Source organism: Rhipicephalus sanguineus, chromosome 4 (assembly GCF_013339695.2).
Source record: "Rhipicephalus sanguineus isolate Rsan-2018 chromosome 4, BIME_Rsan_1.4, whole genome shotgun sequence".
NCBI lineage: Eukaryota > Metazoa > Arthropoda > Arachnida > Ixodida > Ixodidae > Rhipicephalus > Rhipicephalus sanguineus.
The window spans coordinates 64,908,736-64,936,033 of NC_051179.1; the positions used below are offsets into that span (position 1 = coordinate 64,908,736).

Sequence of the window (27,298 nt, forward strand, 5' to 3'; positions counted from 1 at the left end):
CCGTACTGTACATTTTCTTCTTGTTCCAGAGGCTGACATCCTATCACAGGTTTTACCTCTCAAACAAGCAGGAGATTCATGCTTTGCATCGCCCAACGAAGAACAATAGAAATCCCGACAACCACTGGTTATCGGCATGCCGGCATCCTTATCGTAAATCCATTCTTGCGATAGTTTCACCGCGGGTGGTTTGCCGGATGGTCTTTTTTAGGGGCGTAGCCAAAGGGGGGGGGGGGGGTTCAACACCCCCCCCCGAAAATTTTCAATTTTGCTTGCGTATAAATACACGCACGCATACAAACGCATGCACGAATATACATAAAGTATGGTTGCCCCCCCCCCCCCCCCTCGTAAAAATTTCTGGCTACGCCCCTGGTCTTTTTGACTCTTGATTGATAAAACTGTTGAGCAACACGGGGGTGCTTCAATTACGATCATTTCTGGCTCAATACTGCGCGTGATGGCCCCGAGTTGGAACTTCTGAGCAACGCCGTAGATGTATCATGACTGCTGTCTGCACGTTGCTGACAACGCCGGTGCGTAAGGCTTCTTCTGCTTTAGCCGAATACGGCGATCAAGTGGAGTATGTGTGAGCTTTTTACCTCTTATACCCTGTTCAGAATCAATCCATTCACACGATCTAATCACATGATTATAGACGCTCAATCCTGCGTTACTGCAATAATTATAAAGAATTGTTAAGTAGTGGGAACAGAAAGACAGACATCAAGATGGCGTAAGCACGTACGCATAACTGCGTTTCCGATGTGAATGCTAGACAAAATTACGTTGACTAATTCCCTTCAGTGTGTTATCTTCAAACGGCTCTACCGGATATTAAACAGAGAGCAATCCTGAGAAGGAAAAAAAAAAAACCGTAGCGCAAAAGGAACTAGAACGATAAAAGAACACAACGGCTGGCACTTCTCGTGTCGTCCTTGTTCCTTTTGCGCTACGGGTTTCCCTTCTCAACTTCATGAACCAACTCGCCCGACAAAACGTTTCACTAAGAGAGCAATCCAACCACGCAGCGTCAGTATACTCAGACTGTGAACGTCATGTGGAGTAGTACATCGACAGACGCTTTCGAGAACAACGATGCGACAGGAAGGTGAGATCGCGTCTTCAGATGTTGTCGTAGGACCTCGCCGTGCGTTCAGTTTGACAGGTGACCAGCTGGACGAAGAAGACGCACCCCTCCTGCGTTAACAAGAAGGAAAAAAGGTTTGCGGCGAATTTTCTAAAGGGATATAGTTATATATAGTGTAGTGTGCCAAACACTTAAAGGGACCCTGCAACACTTTTCCAAGGAATAATCGAATGACCTCACTATCGGAATTTATTGCCTCAAAGATCGAGTGGCGCAATAATTTCTCAAATCCGTCAAGAATGAGCGGACTTGTCACACGTTTTAAGCGCTTTATCTCGACCCGACGAGCGCGCTGGAAGCTACACCGGGAGGGATGCAGCGGGGGAGAGAAGTTACGTCAGCGCGCGTGATAAACGCGATCGCTATCTTTCGTGTGTGCGAGTGCGGCTCTATTCTATCGAGCGCTACACCGACACATGACGGCACCTCGTGGCAAGAAGCGCATGTGATCCAAACACCGTTCTTTATCTATGCCGACTATTGGCCAATAGCATGCTATCTGCTGTTCGACGTCAAACAGCCGGCGCCCCGCCCATCGAAGAGAGTGAGGACGGTCCTCTGTATAAAGAGAGCGCGCTTGAGAAAATGGTGCCTTTGAGTTCCGTTTCTAAACTCTCATTGGTTCGCAATACAGCAACACTTGGCTGAGCTGTTCATAGCAGTGTCTGTTTGCCGCAGTATGTGTTTTCTCACCAAGCCTGAGGGGTGGTTCAGCACCGCTTTAAGGGGGTTAGGATGGGGCATATATTTCGTGATACACGACACGTGTATTGCTTTGATTTCTCGTTGTATGAGTGGATAGCCAACGTTATAGCAAACAGCAGCTAACATTTACTGGTGCTGGTGGTATACGAGTAAATGCGGTAGGCTTAATTCGTACACACTTAAAAAAACTATTTAATGCTCCGGTGCATTTATTTCGTCTCGATCACATGCTTACACACAGCAGTTTATGTGTTCAGTGTCGCGCACTTGACAATGTTGGTGTTGTCGCACGTTCTTTTATGCCAGGTAGAACACAGGAATTTCGGGAGTGGGGATGTGGGAGGGACGTGTGCCTGATGTGCACATCCCGCTCCTACGGCTGCGCACGCCTCTTTCTGTTTTGCCCACGACAAACACGGGCGCGTATCATGGATTCCATTTTTGTTTCTTTGCGAAGAGTATACTTTACCGCTCATCTTCTTTGATCGAACTACAGTCTACAGCCGTTCTAGTTGACGGACTTGATAACAATGACGACGAGGACGACGGGTATCGTAAAGATAATCGCCTTTAAATATGAGTGGCAACAAATAATCCCCTATGGTATGTGGGCTGCCAATACGTTACCGCATGATATAGAGCTCATTCTGCGTACATCTTCATGTACGTCTTGTGGATGTTTGCTTATGTCGGTGGCAATCCCATTTTTATCTCATCATTAGCAGCCACCTCCAACCACTCTAAATTTACTCGAATTGTCTCATGACTATATCGCAACCTCTGACTATAGGTAAATGGACAGATTGAGAAAAACAAGCTCACCTGTGTTAGTAAATTACCGCTCTACAGCACACACACAAAAGAATCACTCTAAATATTGTGAGAAGTGCTTTGGTAAGCCATAAATAAACGATCTGAAAACGAAAGACTGGCACGTGTGGCGACTTGGAATATCACGAATGCACTAGCTGACCGTGACATATTAATTTTTTTACGGGATCTATGTATTTTTTAGAGACTGCGTATAGATTGTGCTCTAAATAAGTCAGCGATGGAACATGGCAAGTTTCGGAAATTGTAACAGCACTGTTTCAATGCCTATATGTATTTAAAAAAAACTGGGCCAGAGCTTATTTTCCGCACTTCAATAAGGTTTCTTTCTGACTTAGTCATGATTGCGACGTCTCGACAGCTGCCTGCGCGTGCGTCACGCGTGACCTTTATTGCACTCATCCATCAAAATTGTCAAGTTTCTTCCCTTGCATATATAGTTCTCGCAAACTAGCTAGTCATCATCGTGTGCACGCTGGCTCGCTCGCGTATGTTCCCAACGTACACATATCGAGTTTTATGTTAAATAGCTTCAAAGTGGGTTATGACTGCCTGTAATACTATAATAAAGGTGCGCGACCGATGGTGGGATCGAAACTCATGCAGCCCAGTCCATTGGTGTATTCATTAGGAAATGATCGTGCTCTTGTCAAAGTTTGTATCTGAAATGCCTGGCAACCCGCCGCTGTGATATAGTGGTTATGGCGCTCCACTGCTGACCCGAAGGTTGCGGGATCGAATCCCAGCCGCGGCCGCCGCATTTCGATAGAGGCGAAATCCTAGAGGCCCGTGTACTTAGATTTGGGTGCCCGCGGTCAAAAAAGCCCAGGTGGTCGAAATTTCCGGAGCCCTCCACTACGGCGTCCCTCATAATCATATCGTGGTTTTGGGACGTCAAACTTCAAGAATTATTATTACTATGCAATGCCTAGCACGGCCTAGTTTCCACTATCCTTCCCTCGTGACAGCTAGCTGGAACACTGAGAGGGTGTTAGACTGCCTCTCCATGCACTGCCTTCAGTATCGGCCATGTAGGGCGAAAAAAAAAAGAAATAGAGGGGATATCCCGCAGATAACGCAGACACCCGAACGACCCGATGATATCTCCGAAGATTGCGAAGTGAAAGTCCCATCGCAAGCTCCACCGACTCCATGCCATCCTGTACTGATCCACAGAGAAAAATGTATTGGGGACATATACGAACCACTATGAGCGAAGGCAGCTCCTTCCAGAACTGCAGGTGCGGTATCATCTCCACACCTTGAGCGCCGTTGTTGCGGTTGACCAAGACGCCTCCCACGAAGTAGATCAGCAGGGCCACGAAGAACCTGGCAGGGAATCGATCGGTACACTATAGTAATTCCGCACTGCCGCCATATCTATTCTTATGTCCGCTATAGACCTTTTCACACGCGGATCCCTGGGCGCCGCCATAATCCTCTCTGGGCTGCGCTAAATAGGCGTCACCCCACCAAAATGCACTGCCGAGGCTGTGACGTCAGCCTTTGTACTCCCGCGCGCAGCCCAGCATGGCGGCGTTTCCTCTCTCGTGCGAATAGGTCTGTAGGCGTATATAGGGCGCAGGGTAATCGTAGCATATCTTCGTTTAGTACTGTCTTGCGTCAACCGAATCTGTAGGCGGTTACAACCTAAGAAAATGTAAGCTCCGCTCACAGCCATCGCTGCTCCTACCACAGAGAATTTGCATAAGTGCTTCTTCCATTAGCGCTTACTGATTTTCGTGACGTCACGTACTTCTCGCGAGTTTCGGATAGTTGAAAGTCACCTCCCTAGTGGAGTCACCCTGAGGAGCAAAACAGATTAAATTTGCCAGACAAACTTGATTCCACCACCGCCACCTGACGTTCCCATACCGGAACACGATTGTGTCGCTTGTTGTAGGTCGGAAACTTGAATGTCGTGGTAAATTTCGTCGGGGATTATGACATCGCTACTCAGCCATACATGATATTGTAGGTAGCAACGAGGAACCTTCAAAGGAACACTAAAGAGAAAAATTTTCTTTTTCGTGCATTAGTAAATTACAACTTCGCAATACCGAAAACACCACTCTTACCGCTTCGAGATGTTCTGTAAGAGAAATTGGCGTAGCCAAGGGGATGGGGAAAGGGGGTGGGTTGGGGAGCTTAACCCCCCCCCCCCCCGAAATATTTCAAATTTACATGTGTAACATTACGAACACATACAAACGCACGAACGAACATGCATAAAATACGGTTAACACCCCCCCCCCCCTCCGAAAAAAAAAATTTGGCTACGTCCCTGGTGAGCGAGAAAACGCGCGAAAAGAAAAAAAGGGGGGGGGGGTAGCGACGCCACCTTGAAATTGCCGCACCAAACGCCGTGACATCATAGATTTTGATGGCGTCTACTAGGTCATACGTAGTTCCTAATCGGTAAAAATGAAGTACACATTGCCCTCTGAGGGGGCCATATAGACTTAACATACAAAGTTTCAGGAAATTTCATTGAGCCAATGTCGCCAAAATACGGAAAACACACTTTGAAATCCGTGACTTCACGTGAGTAGTATTCGGCGCGAAATTTGAAAATGAAACATTGACCTTGATTTTCTCCTACATTGGTAAACATATAATGATGAAATTAACGACATTAGAGTTCTCAGAGTACTCATTATACATGATCTGATCAATCTGGTCAATCTAAGCCGATTCGTTGTTTGACTTTAGTGTCCCTTAAGACCTTAATATGCGTAGTATTTGCATTCTAACCGAGAAAAAGTACTTATGGTTCGAGCGGAAACCAGCTAGCACGAGTGTATTTCACAGGTGAAGGGCGAGGCGCCGCTATTCTGTAGGCGGAGGATCTCAGATACGCGGCGTCATATAGCCTGTGAGTCTACGCCTGTGGCTCTGACGTCAGCGTGACGTTGCGAATTTCAAGGAATTTGTGTAAATAAGAACACCGTGTTTGTGAGCATACAAGTTGTCACTCGCACTTAGTATATTCTCTGGTGCTACGAAAATTCAATGTAATCCTCCAAGTAACCCTTCATAGCAAAGACGTTAATTATTTTCCGGGGCAGACGCCGCTAATCTTAACACCTTTGACATCCCTCAACTCATGCTTCAACTGGTGTTGTTGCCACTCCTATTTAGTTGCTGTGCCTTTTATGACCAAGTCTCCGAACATGACGAGATTGACATCTTCGATGTCCCAGAAGTGCAATTTATTTGGCTCCCTTGAAGGGCCTCTAACGAGTCCCCACGGTAAATTTTGATAACACACTGGAAGTTAATCAGGTGCCGTTTCCACGGGGTATTACAGAAATATTTTTTTTGAATCGTTTCGTCATTGGAAAACTTAAAAGAAATTAACAATACGTGGAGTGCTCAGGCTTTTTCTAAGAGCATGGGCGTGCAAGCACGGACACGTGAGATAAGAAAGAGACAACACATCTGTAGATGGGCTTGATCTGATTTTTTGTAGATCTGCTCGATATACCGTAACGCGAAGAATGTTGCAATCACTGAGAATGGTCTGAGTTTGGCGATCAAAACAGCTTATTCGGTTGAGAGTTGCAGTTCAGTGGTTGGTACTCTCAGCATTTACTATGAAGTTATGTAGCAGCTAAAAGATGAAGTCACATAGCATGTATAGTATAACTGATATTATATGGTTTGTGCAGCATACGTAATGCCCTTAGAAATGTGGATGACACATTGTGTTGGCGGCTACCAAACACGTTACGGTTATGAATACACCTCGACAACTTGGTTTGTTTTGTTTTGTGCGTGTACTAAAATGCGAGGAGAGAAAGCCAAAACGCAGGGACCATTTCACCAACGACTCACAATATGAGTAGTATGGATCCAGTACTGAGTCCTCCCGATGATGTTGCCGGCGCACTGCTGCCGCATGCTCCGTCATACTTCACGGTCACATTACGCTGCATAAAAACACGAATGGTGTGAGGCCCAGTATAATAAGACGAAGAATAAGCAACAAAGCATCATTTTAACGTCACCCAACAATCCTCCCACGTCTCAGTGTGTGCCGCTGTCTCAGCGTGACACTAAAGGGACATTGGAAGGGTTTATGACATCACTTGTCGAGAGAAGAGCGAGCAATTTTTAGCTAACTTTGAGAATTAATTGTGTATTCCAGGCCGCGTGTTACATTATAAGTTTTGCTCACGTGTTCTCACGAGCCTCGACTACCGATCAGCAGCGTTTTCTGACCATGCTGGAATAGTGTTGCAAGACCTTAAGTAAGAATATTTTACAGCGAAAGCTGTTATGAGATCATTTCACCGGCCGTTTTTGGCGCCGTAGTTGTCCGCCACCGCCGCCGCCGGTGTCCGTAACCAGTATCGCTCGAAATAAGAAAAAAAAACTAAATAAGAAAAAAATTCCAGGATGGAACGAGGTTCGAACCTGGGCCCTCTGCGTGGGAGCCCAGTATTTAACCTCTGAGCCATGCCGGTGCTTGAAACTGCTTTGCAAAAAGGTCCTATACAGGCTTCATGTCGGGAAGGAACCACATTAGCATATGCAATATAGCGTGGTAGAAGAGTAAAATAAGCACCAAGCGTCGCACAACGCGAATTCTGTAACCAGGCGTCACACAATGCGAATTGCGCAACGAGTAGGTTGTTGAATGCTTCCAACCCATTACAAAGGACTCTGCCATAATTCTTCATCGTCATCAGGCACAGCATCAACAAAGTGCGCAGAATGCCTTACATGCGTATAGCAGGTACCAACGCTCTCCGTAGAATGACGAAAAATAGCACAGTGCCTGCTGCCCTACTTCTCCAAAATTACAATGATATATAGCGTAGTGGGTTCCTCGCATGTGCACTTGTATTGGTTGCCAAGGAAGCCCATAAGCGCATGATCCACTTCCTCGGGGTCTCAGTAAAATTCAGTGTTGTCGGTAACGCGTTACAAGTAACGGCGTTACCGGTAACGCGTTACTTTTTTTGGTAACTTAGTAACGTACTCGTTACAATTTAGAAACTGTAACGGGTAACGTACTTACGTTAACATTTTTCGGTAACGTGTGGTGTCACGTTACTCGTTACTTTTTCATCCTGGGTGCCGTTTTCTCAGAGCTCGCCCCGACAAATTCTTTTGTCGCAGCGTCGGACTGCTGTCGGCCTGCCAGGCATTCACCAAGAAAGCGCAGGCGGAATCGCTTTTTTTGTGTGTGTGGTAATTGTGGGGACCAATTTCTTAAGACGCGCCGACTCCTTGTGTGGAGGTTTGGGCCATCGCCACACAAAGATGGTTGAAAGCCGCATAATTCGCCATGAGAAACTGTACGGACATGCTTCTCGTTGAAGTGGATGTAGCAGATGGATTGCTGGCACCTGCGCCTTTTCGTGCCCAAAAGACTGGCCGTCCGAAGAGAAAGCGCAAGGGCTGGTTTACTCCATACCACGTGCTGATTGTGAAATGTTTTACGTGGGGGAAACGAAAAACTCTCCCGAGAGGCTGCGACAACATAAAAACGATGCCCGCAAGTCCGCGTGACAAAGGAGTACACTCGCTGAGCATAGCATGGTAAATGACCACCGCATCGAATTCGACAACTCCCGCGTCGTCGACTTGAGCTGCTTTCTGTGGATTCTGGCCCATCCAGGCGACAGCCGGTAACGTCAACCGGTCTATATACAGGTGCGCTGCCGATCGAGAGTCTGCCTTATTGTGGAGAATAGGCGTGACCCCCGGCTGGAAGAAAACCCCGAAAAAGAATGCGAGCGGGACGCGAAACGTAGAATTTTTTCTTGTAACGCAAAAAAAAAAAAACTTTTTTTACTCACTACCTTAATACCGCTGTCACACGAACAGCCTTAACCGCGGTTAAGCTAACTGCGGTTGCGGCTAACCACGGTTACAGGTAGCCACACGACAGACATTACCGCAGTTAGTGTACTAATCGTGATTATTGCAAACGGGTGATTCCACGACAGATCGACATGGATCCGAAAATAGATATTTTAGATTTGATTGAATATTTTATATTGTAGGCATGTCCCATGCCGGTAGCCCGAAAAGGAACTTAATTTCCTTAATAACTGCATAATTTACGAGGGAAAAAAATGTCAAACATATTCAATCCGGAGGGACCAATTTCATTACCTGTCGTTCTCGAAAGTTCACGACGTTGTAAAACACAAATATTATGGTTACAAAGAAGATATTTTGTGTGTGAAATGTATGCGCAACAAAGAGTAAAGTAACACTGTTTGAGACTTGTAGAGCTAAGGAAACTGCTTTTGAAAAATGTCTAAATATGCGACATTTTATAGTAGCTACAAAGTTGATAAGGCTTATCAACTTTGTTTTAAAAATAAATTTGGTTTTTTCTATCTGCAACTGCAGCGAAGTTTCTGGTTATTGAACTGATCTTCTGGTTATTGGCTGATCTTGAACACCCTCACATAAACGCTCGCAATTTTTGCGGTAATTATACAGGTTAAAGTGAACAAAAAATGTTTATGCACAGATATTTTTTATGTGACTAGCCCACTTAAGCATAGCTTTACTACCACAAAATTAGCGCATCTATTTTGCTAGCAGAAGCACACCATCAGAATTACCGTAAATTTCTTGAGATTTCATTGATGCTTTCTTTGCGAATAGCGTTGGTGTTTGAATATCATATTCTGTATAATGTCACATTGAGAAAAATGGCTTCACCATGTGTCAGAGTCAGAAGCCATCACACGTAACTCTAATGGCAACTTTAAGCCACTATACCGGCCATTGCTAAAGTCTGGTAGATTTGTGCTAGTAATACTCGTTAAATCAGCATTTTGGGTATATTGGTTGTTTGGTTTAGAAGTTTTATGTGAAACATAAATTTCAGTTATTGTGGGTTCCTGCAGCAAAGACACATCGATTAAAATTTGATTGCGGAGTAACGGCAGAGGTAACGTCCGTTACTTTTTTTCGGTAACGGTAACGCGTTACATTTTTTTGTAGGTAACGTAGGGCGGTAACGCGTTCCTTTTTCTATAGTGTAACGAGTAACGTATTTAGTTACTTTTTTTCAGTAACGCCTACAACACTGGTAAAATTACACTGATTTATAGCGTAGTGGGTTCCTCGCAAGTGCACCTGTATTAGTTGCCAAGGAAGCCCATAAGCGCATGATCCATTTCCTCGGGGTCTCAGTAAAATTCTTCGCCCCCCCCCCCCCCTTCTCTTCCACGTCAACGTATGTTATACAGCATGACGGGGGAGGGAAATAGCGACCGGGCGTCACCCAATGCAAAGTACATACCTGGTGGCCCGTATAAAGATTCCAACCCATTACAAAGGGCTGAGCCATAATTCTTCATCGTCATCAGTCGTCGCGTCAACAAAGTGCACATAATGCCTTACAGACGTGTATCTGGTGCCTCGCTTCTCCGCGGAATGACGAATAATGGCTTAGTAGGTGCTTCCCAACTTTCCAAAATTGTGATTTATGGCGTAGTGGGTACCTTTCTAGTGTACTTGTATGGTAGCCCCAAGAGAGCTTAACGGGCTCTAGAAACGCCACTCTTCCAGCTTTCGCTGTGACTGTGCTGCGGTTTTAGCGCAGGCCTGGCGTTTTTTGCGTACATTGTCATCACTAAGTTGCGCAACAGCCACAGGTCAGTTAAACAACAAATATTACCAAAGGAACTTAAAAAAAAGCTATGCGCTTTAATTTTCGCGCAGGTTGCCGTCGTAGACATGAATGCATTCAAAGCTCAGGCATCTATAAAGGCCACATATGATAACTTGATTACTATGCTAAGCATCACTAAAATAACCAGCACATTTTACGCAGGTTCTGCTAACTTACAGTGCAATGTGGTACCGAAAAGGTTAAATATCCAGAAAAGTTTAAACACCTTCTGCTGTATACCGCCGCGGCTGCTGCTGCTGCTGCTGCTGCTACTACTACTACTACTACTACTACTACTACTACTACTACTACTACTACTACTGCGGGATTATTTATGTAGAAATATTTTTACTATGGGTTCATTCAACGAAAGAACCCCCTTCAGTAATTTTTATTATTTATTTAACAATCGTTTAGCACATAAATTTAAACGTGATATACGCTGTTGTAACATGGGCATTTCGCCCACAGCTAACTGTAAGCGATTAGGAGCCATGTATCAGGCGTTATACTTTATTATACAAGACGGTTGCAAATTAGCGATATAAAGGGCTTGCTATTTTTGTACAAGAAAATTACATTCTTGTAAAGACAGAGTGCCGATAACCGCTCAATGATAAATGCGTTGGTTCACTTTTATAAACTCTTTCTACATAACACAAGTACACTCTCCACTTGCAACTAGAAATGGAAAGCAATCTCTGACAAAAAAAAAAAAAGTCTTGGATCTTTGTTTTTAGGTAGCAGCGGCATTAAACGCCTTACGATGCAAACAAAAATGGATAATCTAAGTAAAGGTTCTAGTGGTTCCACATGCTTTCTTTACCAATCTGGATTCTGCATTCTTTTCACCAATACTGAACGAGTGAAACTGACCATACAGCACTGATGCTGCATCGGAGACGATCGCTTTCGGAGACAGTCTCTCTTTGCTTGACGTGGAATCTCGCTTGTACAATGACTACGCGCATGCCTTTCCTGAACCAGCCAATCAGCGGGCACTGGAAGTGATATCTCCGAAAGTGCATATGATTGCATCAGAACACGGCCCTTCGTGAACGTAGGAAAGGTTGCACAAAGCCTCCATTGTCGTTATCTATATAGCGTCAGGCCGTCAGCTCTTCACGCGAACGTATACGTCCCACCAAGATGGCGTGTAGTGCTTATTGAACACCTCCGCTTAGCGAACACGTCACAGCACAACTGTCTAGCCGCGACTCGTGGAAACGGTATCCTGGTCGACCAGGAGTGCTGTTCTGGAAGCTGCTAAATTCTGCCATTTCGTGAAATTTTGTGATGGAATTGATCTCATGGACTGCTACTCTTGGCAGTTCATTATATGCCTTCGTTATTACAAATATTTACATCCGCAGATAACGTGACGAAGGTCGCTAAATCTGCCACATCTTGAGTGCACTGAAGGCCGTATCCGGCGCAGCCCAGCGTCGCAAGAATTTGAAGAAAATAACTGGTCACGAAGAGTTAGTTATATACCCCTGTGAAGTACCTCACACGGATCACGGTCGTCGATGCTGTCGTATGGAAGCGTCGTGACCACGGAACCAGGTCCGATGGGAATGTGCTTTTCGCGGTCACAGGTGAATATCACGTTCGTCTTGAGTGTCTTAGACGGCTCGTTGCACTTTAGCTGGTTGTTCCCGGGCTCTTGAAACTCCACCACGAAGCTGTTCTGACCTAGAGGGAGGTGGAGATAAGATCCACGATAAGATAATGCAAGATTAAAATTGAGTTCTGAAAACCAGGCTGTGATTCTGTGAGGCCGCAGAAGTCCGCTGCTTGTTTTACGTTTCTTCTTACGCTTAAACATGTATTTGTTAAAGGGGTCATGAACAACCCCTTGGGCTTAGTGAGAAAACACATCCTGCGGATAGCAGACACTGATATGAACACCTCAGTCATTTCGCAGTCGTACGCAGCAAAGGTTAATTTAGAAGCGGAGCGCGAAGTTGATATTTTTCAGGCGCCCTATTATCACACAGAGGCCTGTGCTCACTCTGTTCGGAGTTGCCGGCACCTACAATTTGACGTCGAACAGCAGGTAGCACGCTATTGGCCAATAGCCAACATAAATAAATTAAGAGCGGCGCGCTTGGATCAGGTGCGCTTCTTGCCACGGGGTGTCGCCACGTGCCGACGCTGCGCTCCATAGTCTGCTAATATTACACAGTGAGCCACACTCGCGCACAGGAATCACAAGGGGAGAGAGTGATCATGTTCCATCCAGCGCGCTCAAGGTCATGAAGCGCGCTGACGTCACTGAATGCGATAATACGGCAAGCCAGGACGCAATCGCTCACCGTGCACCATTCGCAAACAAGAAGGGTGGGGAGTATGTTGAGGAGGTGGCACGGGAATCAAATCACGTCCAAGATGATGCACTTAGCAGCCACGATGTCCCGAACTTTGAATCTCACCGTTTGCCTTCAGGGCCGTGAACTGGCCCATGGGCCTCAGGAATGTGGTATTAAGAATTTCGCACGCTTTGTCCTTGCCGCACGGCGCTGCCTGCCCTTCGCCACAGAATTTCAGGGTCCATGAACAGCTCGGGACTCCCGACGAGACGCAGGAGCTGCTGCCTCGGATCTGCACGTGCCACGATGTCCTGGGGGAAGGAAAAGGGGCACGTGAAATCAGAAAGGAAGGCAGCGTGAGAGAGAGGGAGAAAGTAACACGAAATGCAGGGAGGTGTGCCAGAAAGAAATATCCAGGCGGCTGTCCTGTACTTGAGAAGGGACATAAAAGAATGAACGAGAATGTAAAAGGTGAAAAGTCTATGGAGGCACCACAACGCCATCATGACTGTGGCAATGTCCGTCTAACCCACAAAAAACATTATCAATGCGCACAATCACAGTGTGTTGTTCAGTACGGTGTCTCTTCAGCAAATCGTGCTGAAGTCTGCGGCGGTCAATGTCCTGGAATTCCCCACCTTCCCGCCGTGGTAGGTATACTTAGTGGCTAAGGTGATGCACTACTAAGATCAATGACGCATTTTCGATACCCGGCCACGACGACCACATGCGAGATCGCCTATGTCGCGTTAAAGAACATCAACTATTGTCGGACACAGCTTTTATCAGTCCGCGTCATTTCCTCCTCAAACGAGGATTTACACAAGCGTGCACCAATGGGCGCGCACGCCACACTGACGTCATGAGCCCGACAGCCGGCGACACCGCTTTCGGAGAACATTGCCGAGTGCATCAGCGGGACTATTTCTTTAGCCGCGGAGACGATCGGTTGCCGCGCTTCGGTCGTCTGGGCAGGGCCTCTCGGTTGTATCCGACTATCACCAACAATGACTCGTTGATTCCGAACCAACACAGATTTCTCACTGGTCCTCAACTATCACAATTCTTGCTAGTTTCATGACGCAGACTTCCACCACGCTTGCACTTCAGAGAGGGCAGGGTGATATTATTTGCTGTGAGTTAGGCAGGGCTTACGACGTAGTCAGACACATTGCTTATGGTTAAACTAACGCAGTTTGATACTGACTCTTCAGTTGTGAATCTCTTGCGTAGCTATCTTTTGACAGATCATGTTAGGGTGTTGTAAGTGGTCAACCATATTCTTTGTACAAGACAAAGTGGGTCCCTCAAAGACCCGCTTTTCTATTTAATTTTAATAAACGACGCTTCTTTCGCCATTTGCAATTATTTTTTTTTCGTATATGCCAATGACATCAAGATATTTAGGAAAAATCAATCTTTTAACGATTATTTCATGCTGCAGTATCATATGCTTTCTTTTTCTGAATGGTATCAGAGCAATAACCTCTCCCTGAATACTGCTGAGACCAAAGCACCGTGGACCAAAGTCATGAGCTTCACTCGCAAAACTTCTCGCGTGTGGTCATGTCTAAAATGGGTGAGACCAGTTATCTCGGCGTTCTCTTATGGCACCTTACAGTTTTCCGCTCACACCGAGCGCGTTGCTATGGGGAGTCTTCGTTCTCACGGCTCTGTTTGCAGAATACCTAGAGAATTCAATTCTGCAATTCGTTTCCGCAAATTGTACACCGCGATATGCCTTCCCAAAGATAAAATATGGGTCCGTGGTCTGGAATGACGTTTCTAAATTCATCAGTAACACCACTGAGCGGGTCCAGAAAACATTTCTAAGCATATATAATCATCGCTTCACAAGAAATGACACTGGATCTTGCTCTGGCAGTGTCACTGCCATCCCTTCACTGCTGACGAAATTGAGCGAATCTGATGCTTTTTTTTCAAACTTGTTCACGGTGTCGTAACCTGCTCTGAACTGCTCAGTTGTATCAATCTTCGAACTCCATGTAAGATAATCAGAGACCTTTCCATGTACTTTGCCTACCTATGCCAACACTCAACCGTTGACATGATACAAAAGTCTTTGTAATGCTTCTTTTCACGATATCGATGTTTTTCATAGTCCACATCAGTCATTGTTTTCCTCCGAGCTTAGTGTAGCACATTCTACCAATCCTCTTCTCCTTTGTCTTTCAGCTCCTCGTGCGCATTGTTGTATGGGCCTTTCTTTATCATTGTCCTTTTGTGTTCCTCGTGTGGTGTAATTGGTCAGTTCTTTTACATTTTTATTCTTTTTTCCTTTGCGTATTATCCCGTAGAGCTGTCTTTATTACATTGTTCATTATTAGTAATATTCTTGCGTACGCCAGCACAGAGACCTTACAGTTGTTCCTGGGCAAGTTAAAGAGATGATTGATCGAATATTATGCTTTTTTATCGTTAACATAAATAAAACAAATGGCGGCAGATCCCAAGCACAGCGGGAATTTATTTAATGCGAAGCAGTCAGCGAGTAGCCGCCTATGCCGGATTTTTTTTTTTTGCCTTGAGTCAAACGTTACGAGGTGTATCAACGTCTTTGTGTAAATCGAGTAGATGTGTGCATATCGCGGGGTCACCAGGCTCGATCAATACAACAGCGTGTAAAGGATAACTCAGGAATGGTCTGATATAACATAGAAACTCATGTTAGAACAGAAACCTCGTGTTCGTCTCGAAGAATTGCACGTTATGGTGCGATGATGTGCATATCAGAAGTTGCTGTCGTAGGCGTATTCGCGCAACGCTTGACTATAGCTTGCGGAGTCATAGGTGTGTATATGTAATGTTTATTACATTGATATAAAAGTTGACAGCAAACACTGCAACCACAGTTGGCGTTGTCCTGGCATGACGCTTGTACAGGGTCTTTTTAAGAAGCAGTTTGAAGCACTGGCGTTGCTCGATGGCAGAATCGAACCCATGCAGGAGACCTGGGTTCGATTCTGTCTCGAGCAGCTGTTCTTATTCTTTGGTTCTACCGGTATATTTCACCCATCGACAACGCCGCCGACGCCGACAGCGCATTTTCTGCGACACAGGCTCCTTCACGCTGTTATGTTAAGATTTCCAAAGTATGGGTTGATACGGACTGTGAATCATCCTATCGCGCGTACCCGAACAACACGGGCGCGGCATGTGCCACACGTGACTGGTGGAAAGGATTTCATGGCGTACGCGACAAACAAATCACGTTATTCATATAATTTCATTTCATTTCTGCGATGTCATGACCTGCGAATTGCGTTCGTCATACACTGAAGTCCATCCTATGCCAATTTCGGTACATACCAAGTTAAGGAGACGACCATGAGAGCGCCAAGACGTAGGTGGCTAGATAGATACAGTTACGGTCAAAGTACCTTTGGTTCGCTAACAAATACTTCGCACTTAAAACTTGAACATGTAGACAAATTCTGCTTCCTCATTTAGATTACTCTTATGGACGCACAATTTTAGCATAAGAAATTGAAATTAATGCTCTCCTATTCCCCAAAACATTGCTAACAAACTTTTGCTGTAATTGCGGTACATATTGCAAATAATGGATCAGATGGCCAATGATTTCGAAAGCCACGTCAACACGGAACTAATTTTGAAGATGACACCACTCCCAAAGTTTGCAACAAAATGCATTAATATTCTGGTAATTTTTCAGCTTCAACACACACACACACACACACACACACACACACACACACACACACACACACACACACACACACACACACACACACACACACACACACACACACACACACACACACACACACACACACACACACACACACACACACACACACACACACACACACACGTTGCGCAAAGAGAAGCGCTAAACCGCCTTTTTTCACTGTCCTGCGTTGCCTTCTGCCGTTTTGGTAGGGTTTGGTGGGGGCCGGGGCAACCGGTATCGTCAGAATGAAAGCCTACGAGATCAAGAAGAGTTTCGCGACGTTTCCGCTAGGGGAAGGGCGCATGCGCCGTGGCATCGAAAAAAAATGCGGATCGAGGTACGAAAGGAAACGGAGAATGCATGAGTGCGAATGACACGCTTTCACGGTCATGTTCTCTGCTTCTTTCCTTATACCGCTTTAGCGCTCTTCTTTGCACAATAAGGCGCGCCAACTACAGATCACTAATTTACTCTTCTGGGGTTTTAGCCGCCATGAATCTTTACGCTTTGAGAGGTTAAGCGCTGAAAAGCCAGCGTGGAAGGCCTGTGAAGAGAAAATAAGAAACTGCATGCCACTTGTGCTGTCAGCCGTTTTTATTAGACATGCGCACGCGCGAGCACTCGCGAACAATAGCACAAATGCTGAAGGCGAGGTGAAAGCGGGGGCGTATACGTCTGCGTATTCTATAAATCCATTATTCGATACGAAGAATTTCTAATGAAATTCCGAATATTCCGAGAAGCATAAAGGTTGACAATGCGCTGCGTTGAAGCTTGGCCGTGTATACGTTTCTGTTCGTACATATATGCTCAGGTACTCTTTTTCTCGTAATCACGCGAGTATAAACTGCTGCAGTGCAGCGATGACGTGCGGGAAAATAAAAAAGAAAAGCTGGCGCAATTGCATTATCTGAGGTCCGGGTAGATAAGTTAGATTATTAAAGTGTAGTGTATCCCCCGTCCTTCCAATACAGGTTTACGTTCACTTCCTCGCATCTTAATTGCTCCAACACTCTTTCTTCCCTTTTACTCACCACAACTTCCACTTCTTCAGCATCAAACGAAGTTTGCCATGTTGCTACCCGGAAGACGGTGGGTGGGAAACTCAACGTTCAAACGCAAATTACCGCAGTTCTTTTTCCATTTTCAACACAAGGGCTATATACACTAGCGAGAAAAAATCGAAGTTGAAGATTCCATAAGCCACAAAGGATCATTTCGCTATAAAAGGACGCCTCAACTACAACGAACATTTAAAGCAACTATTGAAGTAAGCTGAGCCTCTCCTCTTAATTGCAGCGGTTATACGAACATGCTTGCACCTGAGCGGGGAGTCACCAAGGGATCGTGCTCTGGAAGCCGATCTCTGACCGTGCTTTAGCCCACAGCACAAGGACTCTTCTGCTCAACTACAGCGCTTCAGTCGCCTGCACCGGAAACTAAATTTTGCCGTCGCTTGGTTTGCCATGAGACGTAACCGCCACCATGACATTAAACGCAAGCGCTTAGGCCCATTTCATACAGATATATACAGAATCTGACTCTGAGTTGCGTTGTCCATTAGCCACCGTTCGTACTTTTCAGGATGATTGCTTCTGAACTTCAATATAAGTATGTCGTATGTGTATATGTGGGCGTGTATATATATAGATATACAAACCACCTAGACGGGACTGTACATACTCACCTCCCTTACTTACCATCGTCATCCATCATTCTTTTTTCTCCCCTTTCCCCACCCCCGGTGTAGAGTAGCAGGCTAGAGCATACTATCGCTCAGGCCGACCTCTCTGCCTTTCTGTAAATAAACCTCTCTCTCTCTCTCTCTAAAATTTTACAGGGTCTGCACCTACGCACGGGATCATATTTGTTTGGTCTAGTGGGAGATAATAATAATTGTTAGGGTTTTACGTCCTACTACCACGATATGTTTATGAGAGACGCCGTAGCGGATGGCTGCGGAAATTTCGACCATCTGTGGTTTTTTAACGTGCACCTAAATCTAAGCACACGGGCCTCTAGCATTTCGCCTCCATCGAAATGCGGCCAGCGCGGTCGGTATTCGATCCCGCGACTTTGCAGTAGTAGGTATACGGTACTTTACTCCGACATTAGTATACACTCTCATTGTCCATCTTGATTTTATTTGATTCCCTCTTCGCCATTATGCGGATCACTATAGCTGGCCAGATGGATGTACTATCGTGGGCAATATCGAGCTGGAACACCGAATTCATGTTTATTGAACGATTACTTGTAATTTACTGATATGACTGTGACGTATGAAATTGCCAGAGATACCTTTGCGTTTTAGGATTTAGTGTCGCGAACACCTTTGCGCTTTCCAACCGCGTTGAGCCGCAGTGACCTTTAAAAAGGTACTTTCAGTGCACCATCTCACATTGTCTGCGACTATATACATGCGTCATGTTGACGTATACTGTATCTACACTATGTACTCATCATCCACTACTATTCATCCATGTCCCCCCCTCCCCCTCAAGAGCTTTTATATGTGACCTCCATATGTTCGAGGGGGATTATTAGACACCTTTGTTGGAGATATAGGTTCTCTCCACAGGGACGAACACGCTTTTCTGCGACCATATCAAACAAACAGGTTTGATACCTGCGCGGCAAATACGTATGTAATCTAACTTATCTAACTCGTGACCTACCGGACCATTATACGCGCGAGATGGCACGAACCTGCTTCGCAAAGAAGGTGATTCACTGCTTGATTGAACGGCAGCGCATCCACACACATACGAAGAGTGACCACAGATACACAATATTTGTGGTCCTTCTCATCTTTGTCTGTGCGTGGGTGCGCTGCCGTTCAATCATGAAGAACAACCAACTAGCCCAAGTTTGAGCCTTGTGACTCACTGATTGAGTCAAGCGTGCGTTGCGCAACTCTTATCAATCTTAAGGCGCAACCTTTATCAGACATAAGGCGGATAAATCCACGCGCAATGTTTTCATTAATGCTGGTACTATAGTTCACTCGACGAATCAACGAGAGCGCAGACTTCGAGAGTAATAAAGTTCGGGGCATCTACACATCGGTTAGGTAGCGGTGTATGAAACTAGCGGCTTTACCTTGTTCTGAAGCATACTGGTCGTGGCTTAATTGGGCACTGGCGCGATATACAGAATGTCCCATTGGCTTGGGCCGTGGTTTACATGGTGAAATGACGGATGAAGATGAGATTTATAAAGCAATCTGTTAAGAAACCTGGTTGCATATTGTCTAGAAAAACTTTTGGCGAGCTGCTCAAACAGCATGTGCGTGATGACTGTAGTGCATGGACTTTTTGAAAAATAGTGCCTCTAGCTTCGATCCGTTGACCTGCGTCTTCACTCAAATGGATCCTTTCCAATAAAATGTCGCATTAGAAATGAAAGGATACGCATGATTGTACATGTGCGCACAGTGTTTCTTTTCTTTGTCTTCGAGGTGCTTAGAAATCTTATTGCGTATTTGAATAGGTAAAGCATAGCACCTAAAGCCCTATAAGGACGCCTGAATCATCACAAGGTTGGAGATGAGTTGAAATAAATTATGAAATAGATTCGTTGTTAAAGGCAGTACAGATAAAACTAATTAAAGTTATCGTGAATATCAAAAATAAGCAGATTACATAATTTTTTCATTTGTCACAGTATAGCTAAAACGGTTGGAGCTCTGCAACTGATTTCACTAGGAAACCAGGCCCGTAGCCAAGGGAGGGGGGACCTAGCCCCCGCCCCCCGAAATGTTTGGTAATGTACGTGTTTTTACCAAAAATAAATAATAAAAATAGGTGTTTTTCTCAATAGTCAAGGTTTTCAGCAAGTGCCCCCCCCCCCCCCCCCCCCCCCACGAAAAAAATTCCTGGCTACGGGCCTGAAGGAAACGCTATAATTAAAGCAATATGTATTCTGCCTTTTCTCCAGAAAATCAGATGGGGGGGGAGTCCGCTGAAAGGGGGAAAAATGTTGTCTCATCCACCAGTCTGCAAGCGGCTGCAAAAATAGGCATGGATTTCCTAGAGTTACTGTATATGCTACCTTTAGGTAGCAGAGTTGCGCATAGGTCTGGGAAGCGACCACCGCTATGCGCCGAAGCCACTGTCCGTTTTTGCAGGCGACGTGCCTACCGTGTCGCCGATCGACATGTTTGGCGTGTCGAAAGCCCATGATTAACTGAACTGTCGATGTCTGGTGTCAATCCAATTCGTTGCAGCGGTGGCGTAAAGAAATACAAGAATTGGCCCAAGCGGCAGCTTCGCCGCAATGCGTGGTTGCTAGCGGCGTTTGGAAGACAGATGCGCAACTCTGCTACCTACAGGTAGCATATACAGTAACTCTAGGATTTCCCAGAAGAGAGAAAGCGAGAAATAACTTTCACGTGCATGCGCCCTTCAAAAATTACGGAGAAGGCTTTAGCCCCAGCCTTCATTCATACCCCTGACCGTTGGCCGTAATCCATTGGGACTTGGCGGCGATCACAGAGACAGCTTCCTACAGCCGACAAGTGCGGTCCCGGGTTTTTTTTCCCATCAACTAAAAAGATTTCTCCCTGATAAATATATTCCTGTGCATTTGCTTTGGAGCTCTGTGCAACACATTGGTGGATGAGAAATTCGAGTCAGCCAGTTGCACTGTGGTTGCAGAGGGGCGGCGCCAGGATTTCATTACTGTGGGGGGGGGGGGGGGGGGGGGGAATTTGGTGGAGGGGGGGGGGGCAGCTGTCCCCCGTAACCTCTTTTCCTTCCTGGCGCCGTTCCTATGGCTGCAGTATGCTTGAAAAACATTCCGCGGACTTTCTCGTTCAGTTGCAAGCTTGCACGAGGAACGAAATGTATACTCGCGCTTGCGTACTCACGTAAACAGCCTCTTGTAGTCATATCCACCACTTATTTCACAAGGACCGTCGGCCGCCGCCAGGCCGATGAGAGTAGCGACACAGGCAAGAAAAACGCTTCGAAACACCGCCGCATTCGGCCGGGCCATTTCTGACTGTCCGGTCATTTTTTTCTGTAACGGCGGTGGGAGGCAAAATATCCTCGGCCTGACTCACTCGCCGTCCGAGTCTAGCACGGGTGTAGCGACGACAAATACTCGACACACGGCAGCGAATTTGCCGCGGAGATTGGATAAAGCGCAGCCGTTCATACAATGTTATCGGTACCCTGTCGCTCGAGCCGAGCACGCTATCTAATCGCTAGGAGGGAGCATTGGCTTCTGCATCGATTACGCGAAACGCTCTCAGGAGTCACCGCCGGCTCCTTTCCTTTCTGGGTATGTGTGGTGTCTCTCAGGTGTTGGCAATGGACATTTCTGTTGTGCTAAAGCATCATAGCTAGTCTCACAAGGCTCCTAAGGTAGTAAGTCGCCGAGACGCACTAAAAACAAGCAGCGTACTGTAATGTATACCTGCGCGCAGCATTCCGCACCACTGAAGAAGTCAAGGAGAAATAACACTGTGGTTGAATGTGGTTACACCAAGCTTCTCGAGCGATATGAACAGAAAGCATGCAGCGACGGTGTGCCGCACGTCGGCACCACCGCGCGGCAAGCAGCGGCACGCTGTCCACATTTGCCTTCGTATTGACGGTGCGGAAGTCACGTGACAGGAGTTGAAGGCTGGAGGCGCGCGCGCCCGCCCGACGGCTCACGCCGGCCGACGGCGAGGGCTGCGCGGGAGAGGAGAACAAACTGACACTGCGCATGTCCATTGCTATGACGACGCACGTGCGAGGACGAGGAGGAGGAAATTGACCTTAGCGGAGCTTTAAGGTCAAAGGCATGCAGAAAAGTGTTTTCTGGGTTGGTACCCGGAGTAGAAGAGCTATCGCGCTAAATGAGCTCGCAAAACGCCCCTGAAGAAAAGAAAAAAAAAATCCCACGATTCCGCGTCCGTTCGCTTATGCTGCGTAGGAAAAAGATCTGTATCACAAACGTTATTACACATAAACGAAATACGCTTCTTAGTTTCAAGTTCGATTTATTTTCATGCTCTGCCTTTCTGCCTTAGACAAGTGTGAGACCTATGCGCATTGAAGCCACGCTTACTCAGTATCTGTAAAGCGCAGTTTTTAAATTCTCCTAGAACACTTGGCGCAGTATCTCATGTACACAGATACACCGCCTGCGCAGCTTTTTATTTATTGCAACGGAATGTCGCCCGCGAGAGTACTTTCGGTTGGGCAAGTGGGTAAGCCTCAATATTTGGAGTGAATAACGAGATTGCGCATATTGAAGAGCGAAGAGTACGAACAAAGGGAGCATTTACCGTCTGCTTATCTTAAGGCGATGTCGCTAAAGAGCTCGTTTAGCAGAAATTCCGGCGTTGGTGGAGGCGTCGTTGGTTGAGCGAAAAATCAGCGTTGCCCGTGCGCGAAAAATGCAAACAGAAATCACGGCAGAATCGAACCTAGGCCGTCTGCGTGGCATGCATATGCGTTACCACAGTGTCACGCCAGTTTTTAACGCGAAAGTGTTTTATGCCGGGGTCCACCAACACTTCAGTGACGTATTTCCGTCACGGAAATGACGTCCAAAAGAATTACACGATCAGATGGCAAAGAAAAAAGTTCCGTCAACGAACCCACGACCGCTCGGTCCGCAACAACAGATGCCGGGCACGCTATCCACTGCGCCACGGTCAGAGACTCTAGAGGCTTTACAAATTCGCCTTTTATATATACCACTCTCCCGGTCGGCGGGATGGTGTCGCCCTCTGGGAGCGGTAAAGTAAACTAATTCTTCATTACTGTGGCCTCCGCGATTAGCACCTGCAACGCGTTACACGTCCGTCCCATTCGGCGCGTTTTCAATAGAAGTTCAATTTTGTCAATGCTTAACACACCGCGAGGTGGAGACCTTAGCTCAAGCGTCGTAAAAGCGTCGGCCTCGCTCATAGCGTCACGCTAATCAAAACCAAAAATAGCTCTGCGACGCGCGCCTGCCTCACCTGGCTGTGACACCGCGTTCCCCGCTCACACGCTCGCCCCGAGACAAATCGTGGCCGGGCTACCGCGCCGGCATCACACGCTTTGCGTTTCTCTCTAGTCCGGCCGTGGCGTTCAATCACATTTTAACATGCCGCGGGATGGCGACCATGTTCTGCGTCCAATATGCTTGCTATCACACTCTCACTTCTCTGATTAGGCTTTCACCGTTAACTACTACAGCTACCACAAGGGTTTGTCTAATCATTTAACATGGACGTTAGTCGTCGGGATGGAGATGTACCACCAGTCATCAAAGTGGGTGCATACACGTTAAACGGTGCCATAGCTGCCAGACATCAATACACATTGTGCAACTCTCTTACATCGAGTGTGCAGTAAACATTCAGTTACTTCTGTAAGGGCGCGCTTTACTTTCGTGTTATTCCGATTCCTATGACGGATGGATCAACCATGTCCTTTTTTTCTGTATTGCCTGACATTGGTACATAACACTGAAAAAAAAAACGGTTGTAATAAAAAACAGACAAATTACACTTTACGTTTAGCGCATATGTGCAATTAGCGCGGGGAACCAATTAGGGGAAAAAATCCTATATGCAGGTGTCATGTACTGCGTGGAGTCGCGTTAACACATGTAGAATTGCGTGGCAGAAGTGTAAAATCGCACCAGATGTCACACCATGTAAATTGCACTACGAGTGGGGGGTTTAAAGCTTCCTACTCCTTACAAAGGGCTCAGCCACAAGTCTTTATCGTTCGCCACAGCCCCAACAAAGTGTCCATAATGCCTTAGAGACGCGTAGTCAGCATCTCGCTAATTCGTAAAATGATGAAATATGGTGTTGTGGGCACTTCGCAAGTGTACTTGCAGTAGGAATTCTAGGATAGTTCCGGATAATTCAGCCAATTAGCGCTGAAAAGACCTACGCGTTAACAACACAGCAAAAACAGCAATAAACGTGACTACAAAAGATGTTTACTTGCATTTAGATAAACGATATATATATATATATATATATATATATATATATATATATATATATATATATATATATATATATATATATATATATATATATATGCTTTATTCAAGGATTTGGCGTGCGAAAGTCGAGCACTGAAGTCTAAAGCTGATGAAACCCGCAACCCAAGCGCACCAAAACAAGCCATTTCGGAGCAAGCGAACCCGCGGGTAACGGGCGCTTTCCCCAAACACAAAGAGTGGAATTACACTGTTGTTTTATACCCACGAATAGAAGTGCGCACAGGTGCACTCCTGTTCGTGCTTAGGTAGGGATTGATTCAAACAACTTTAACCATGAACATTTACGACCACAAAAGGTCGTTCGGTTCCTTAAAGCTCACTTTTCCATGAAATACCTGTACACAGTCTCGCGCAAGGTACTATATAAGGATTTACTAACTATGCTCTTCCCGCCTCCGTTGTACTGTTCATTGCACTCCCATCTTTCAGGCCACGATGTGTTGAAACGTGTGCGCAAAATGTATATTCTTCCTAATTCAAAAACATTCTTCTATAAACTACACTCTGAGACACAGATCCGCCTCTGCTTGGAACTGCACTGAAAGTAACTCTGATGCTTCACAAACATACGCGTCCCGTGTACAGGTGTCACAGTAAGAGATGTAATATCGCAGTAATATTGCATGGCACAAGCGTACATTGCCATCGGGCGTCACACCATGTCAATATCATAACGACTTAGTGGTTTAAAGCCAGCCGCCCATTACAAACGTCACACACATTGCTGCGTAGTGGGTGCATCGCAACTCCGAAAAAGTTTCTCGCGCATAATTGCTCCTGGTTTAAGGCATGTTATACCCATTACATAAGGCACACACATTAGTGCGCGCATTCCGTTACACACACGTAGTGGTCGAAGCACGCACAAGGGCAGGATATCGCTATCGCGTTCAACTCTTCAAGGTGAAGCTTAAGCGTTCCCCAATTTTTAGATGCGAAGCAGCTCTTTGACTAGCCTGTGTAACGCTGTCCCTCCGTGCGTCCGTACGAACGCGCCGCAACGCGATCCCCTCGCCGCAGGTGTTGGAGCGGTGCCAAGTAGGTCACGCCGCAGCTGCGCGTTGACGTCACGCTCCCCTCGCAGTGCGCGCTGACGTTACTCTCTCCCTTGCCTGCCGCGCGCTCGCCGCAGCGCCCGCAGCTGCCGCCTCGTCCGTTCGCCCGCAACACCTGCCGCTGTACCTCGCTCCCAACCTGCCGAAGGAACAGGTTCAGCGCTGTCTGGAGGAGACGCTGACTGATTGCGGCGAGGCGTGTCGACGCGCGCCTCTTATAGTCGCTGGAGACTTCAACGTTGACGTCAGCGGAGGAGGAGGAGAATGGCTCGTCGATTACATGCGTGACGTGCACTCGCTGAAGTGCGTGTCGGCGGAACGGAAACTGCCCACCACGATAAGGGGAACGTGCATCGATCTGGTCTTTGCCAACTTCGACGTCGAATGTCTGCAGGAACCTCTCAGCGTGCACTTCACTGATCACAAGGCCGTGGTAGTCAAGGCGAAACGCGCGCCAGCTCCGGCCCAGTGCCCGTGTCCACTCTGAAGAAACGACAAGACCTACGCCAGCCATCGCTTCAAACGAATCTTCCAGCGCTCACCGCAGCACCCGCGTTAGCGCCGTTGAACCCGTGACGCCACCCGTGCGCAATGCTGCTGCTTCGCATCCCATCAGGGTTCCCTTTGGGAAGATGGTGTTAATTTTTTATGATAAATTGTGCAGCTTATCGCACAGTGAGCTGAAAACTGAGCAACGACTCTGTGAACGTTTTTGGTGAGTGTACACTGCCTTTTCGAAGCATCAGCAACTACGACGAGTGCTTGAACGGCGGACTGCTCCCTTAGGCTTAACAGCGCAAAGGCCCAACTCGAGTGCGGTCCCGGCGATGCCGGCCCGGTGAATCCATCATCATGCCACCGACGCCACCGCAGCACTCGCATTCGAGTGAACCGAACGCTGGAGCTTCGTATTCGCCTAGCAGGAGAGAGGCCGGAAAATTGGACAGCAGCTCCTCCAGGATGCAGACAGCGCGCCGAGCGAAGCACGCCGAGGACGACGGAACGCCAAGCGAACGCCAAGCGAACGCCGAGTAGCAGCAGAAGATGCCGAAGTACGCCCCTTGAGCGAGGTGACGAGAAAGACAGGGTCACCAGTAAACGACCAAATGGATACAGAGGATATCAGCGACGATGGCGTGGGTGCCAGAGACGCGCACGACGACGAAGGGAACGCAGTGGTCTCTGTTTACCAAGCGGAAACCTATCCGGAAAGTCAAGCCAGAGCAGCTTCGCCTCGAACGCGTAAGTCGACCTCATTTTGCTCTCTCGATCAGGCCACTCATTAAGGTACATGTACAGTACGGTCCACTGTTAAAGGGAACACGCGAATGTGCACCTTTCAAATTGCTGGCCTCCTAACTACAAGTACTTGTGAAAACATCGTTCGTGCACTGTACGAGTCTGTCGAGAGAAGTCAGAACTGTCAACTACCAGTAGTTTTATGCAAATCGATGCCACTGTGATTTCGCAGAAGATCGAAATCCAGACGTGCCCTGCATGCAAGTGTTCCCTTTAACAGTGGACCCGTCTGTACATGATATACCTAAACAAGCTATGGGCATACTGTGCTTCTAACTGAATGGATGCTATGAGCGTCCTCTTTATAACGGGGCGGTGACAAGTGTGCTACGAGGCTCGACAAAAAAAAAAAAAAACTTTACTCTTTTTTTTTTCTTAAGTGTTGGCCTAGTGTCTTTACTTCAATTAAAACTATCTTACTCCAGAAAAAAAAAAGAACTTTAATTTTAAGCCCCGTTCTCTGCCCTTTACGGCAGAATGTCCTTATTTTTTCCAATATTTATTTTTGTCCTTTCTCTCTAATTTTCTGCCACCAATACTCTAACCGTCTCTTACTTATTTCAATCGCGGGTGTGT

General features: G+C 46.6%; 1 protein-coding gene across 1 annotated transcript; it reads right to left on the reverse strand.

Moving 5' to 3' along the window:
• Positions 1 to 1,113: 1,113 nt before the first annotated feature.
• LOC119390141 (uncharacterized) lies at positions 1,114 to 21,488 on the reverse strand. Its single transcript, XM_037657701.2, has 6 exons — positions 21,232 to 21,488; positions 12,770 to 12,957; positions 11,842 to 12,029; positions 6,524 to 6,618; positions 3,892 to 4,015; positions 1,114 to 1,200 (listed from the first exon to the last, which is right to left on the reverse strand). The coding sequence occupies exons 1-6, from the start codon at positions 21,375 to 21,377 to the stop codon at positions 1,126 to 1,128; spliced, it is 816 nt and encodes a 271-aa protein (XP_037513629.1). The 5' UTR covers positions 21,378 to 21,488; the 3' UTR covers positions 1,114 to 1,125.
• Positions 21,489 to 27,298: the final 5,810 nt, after the last annotated feature.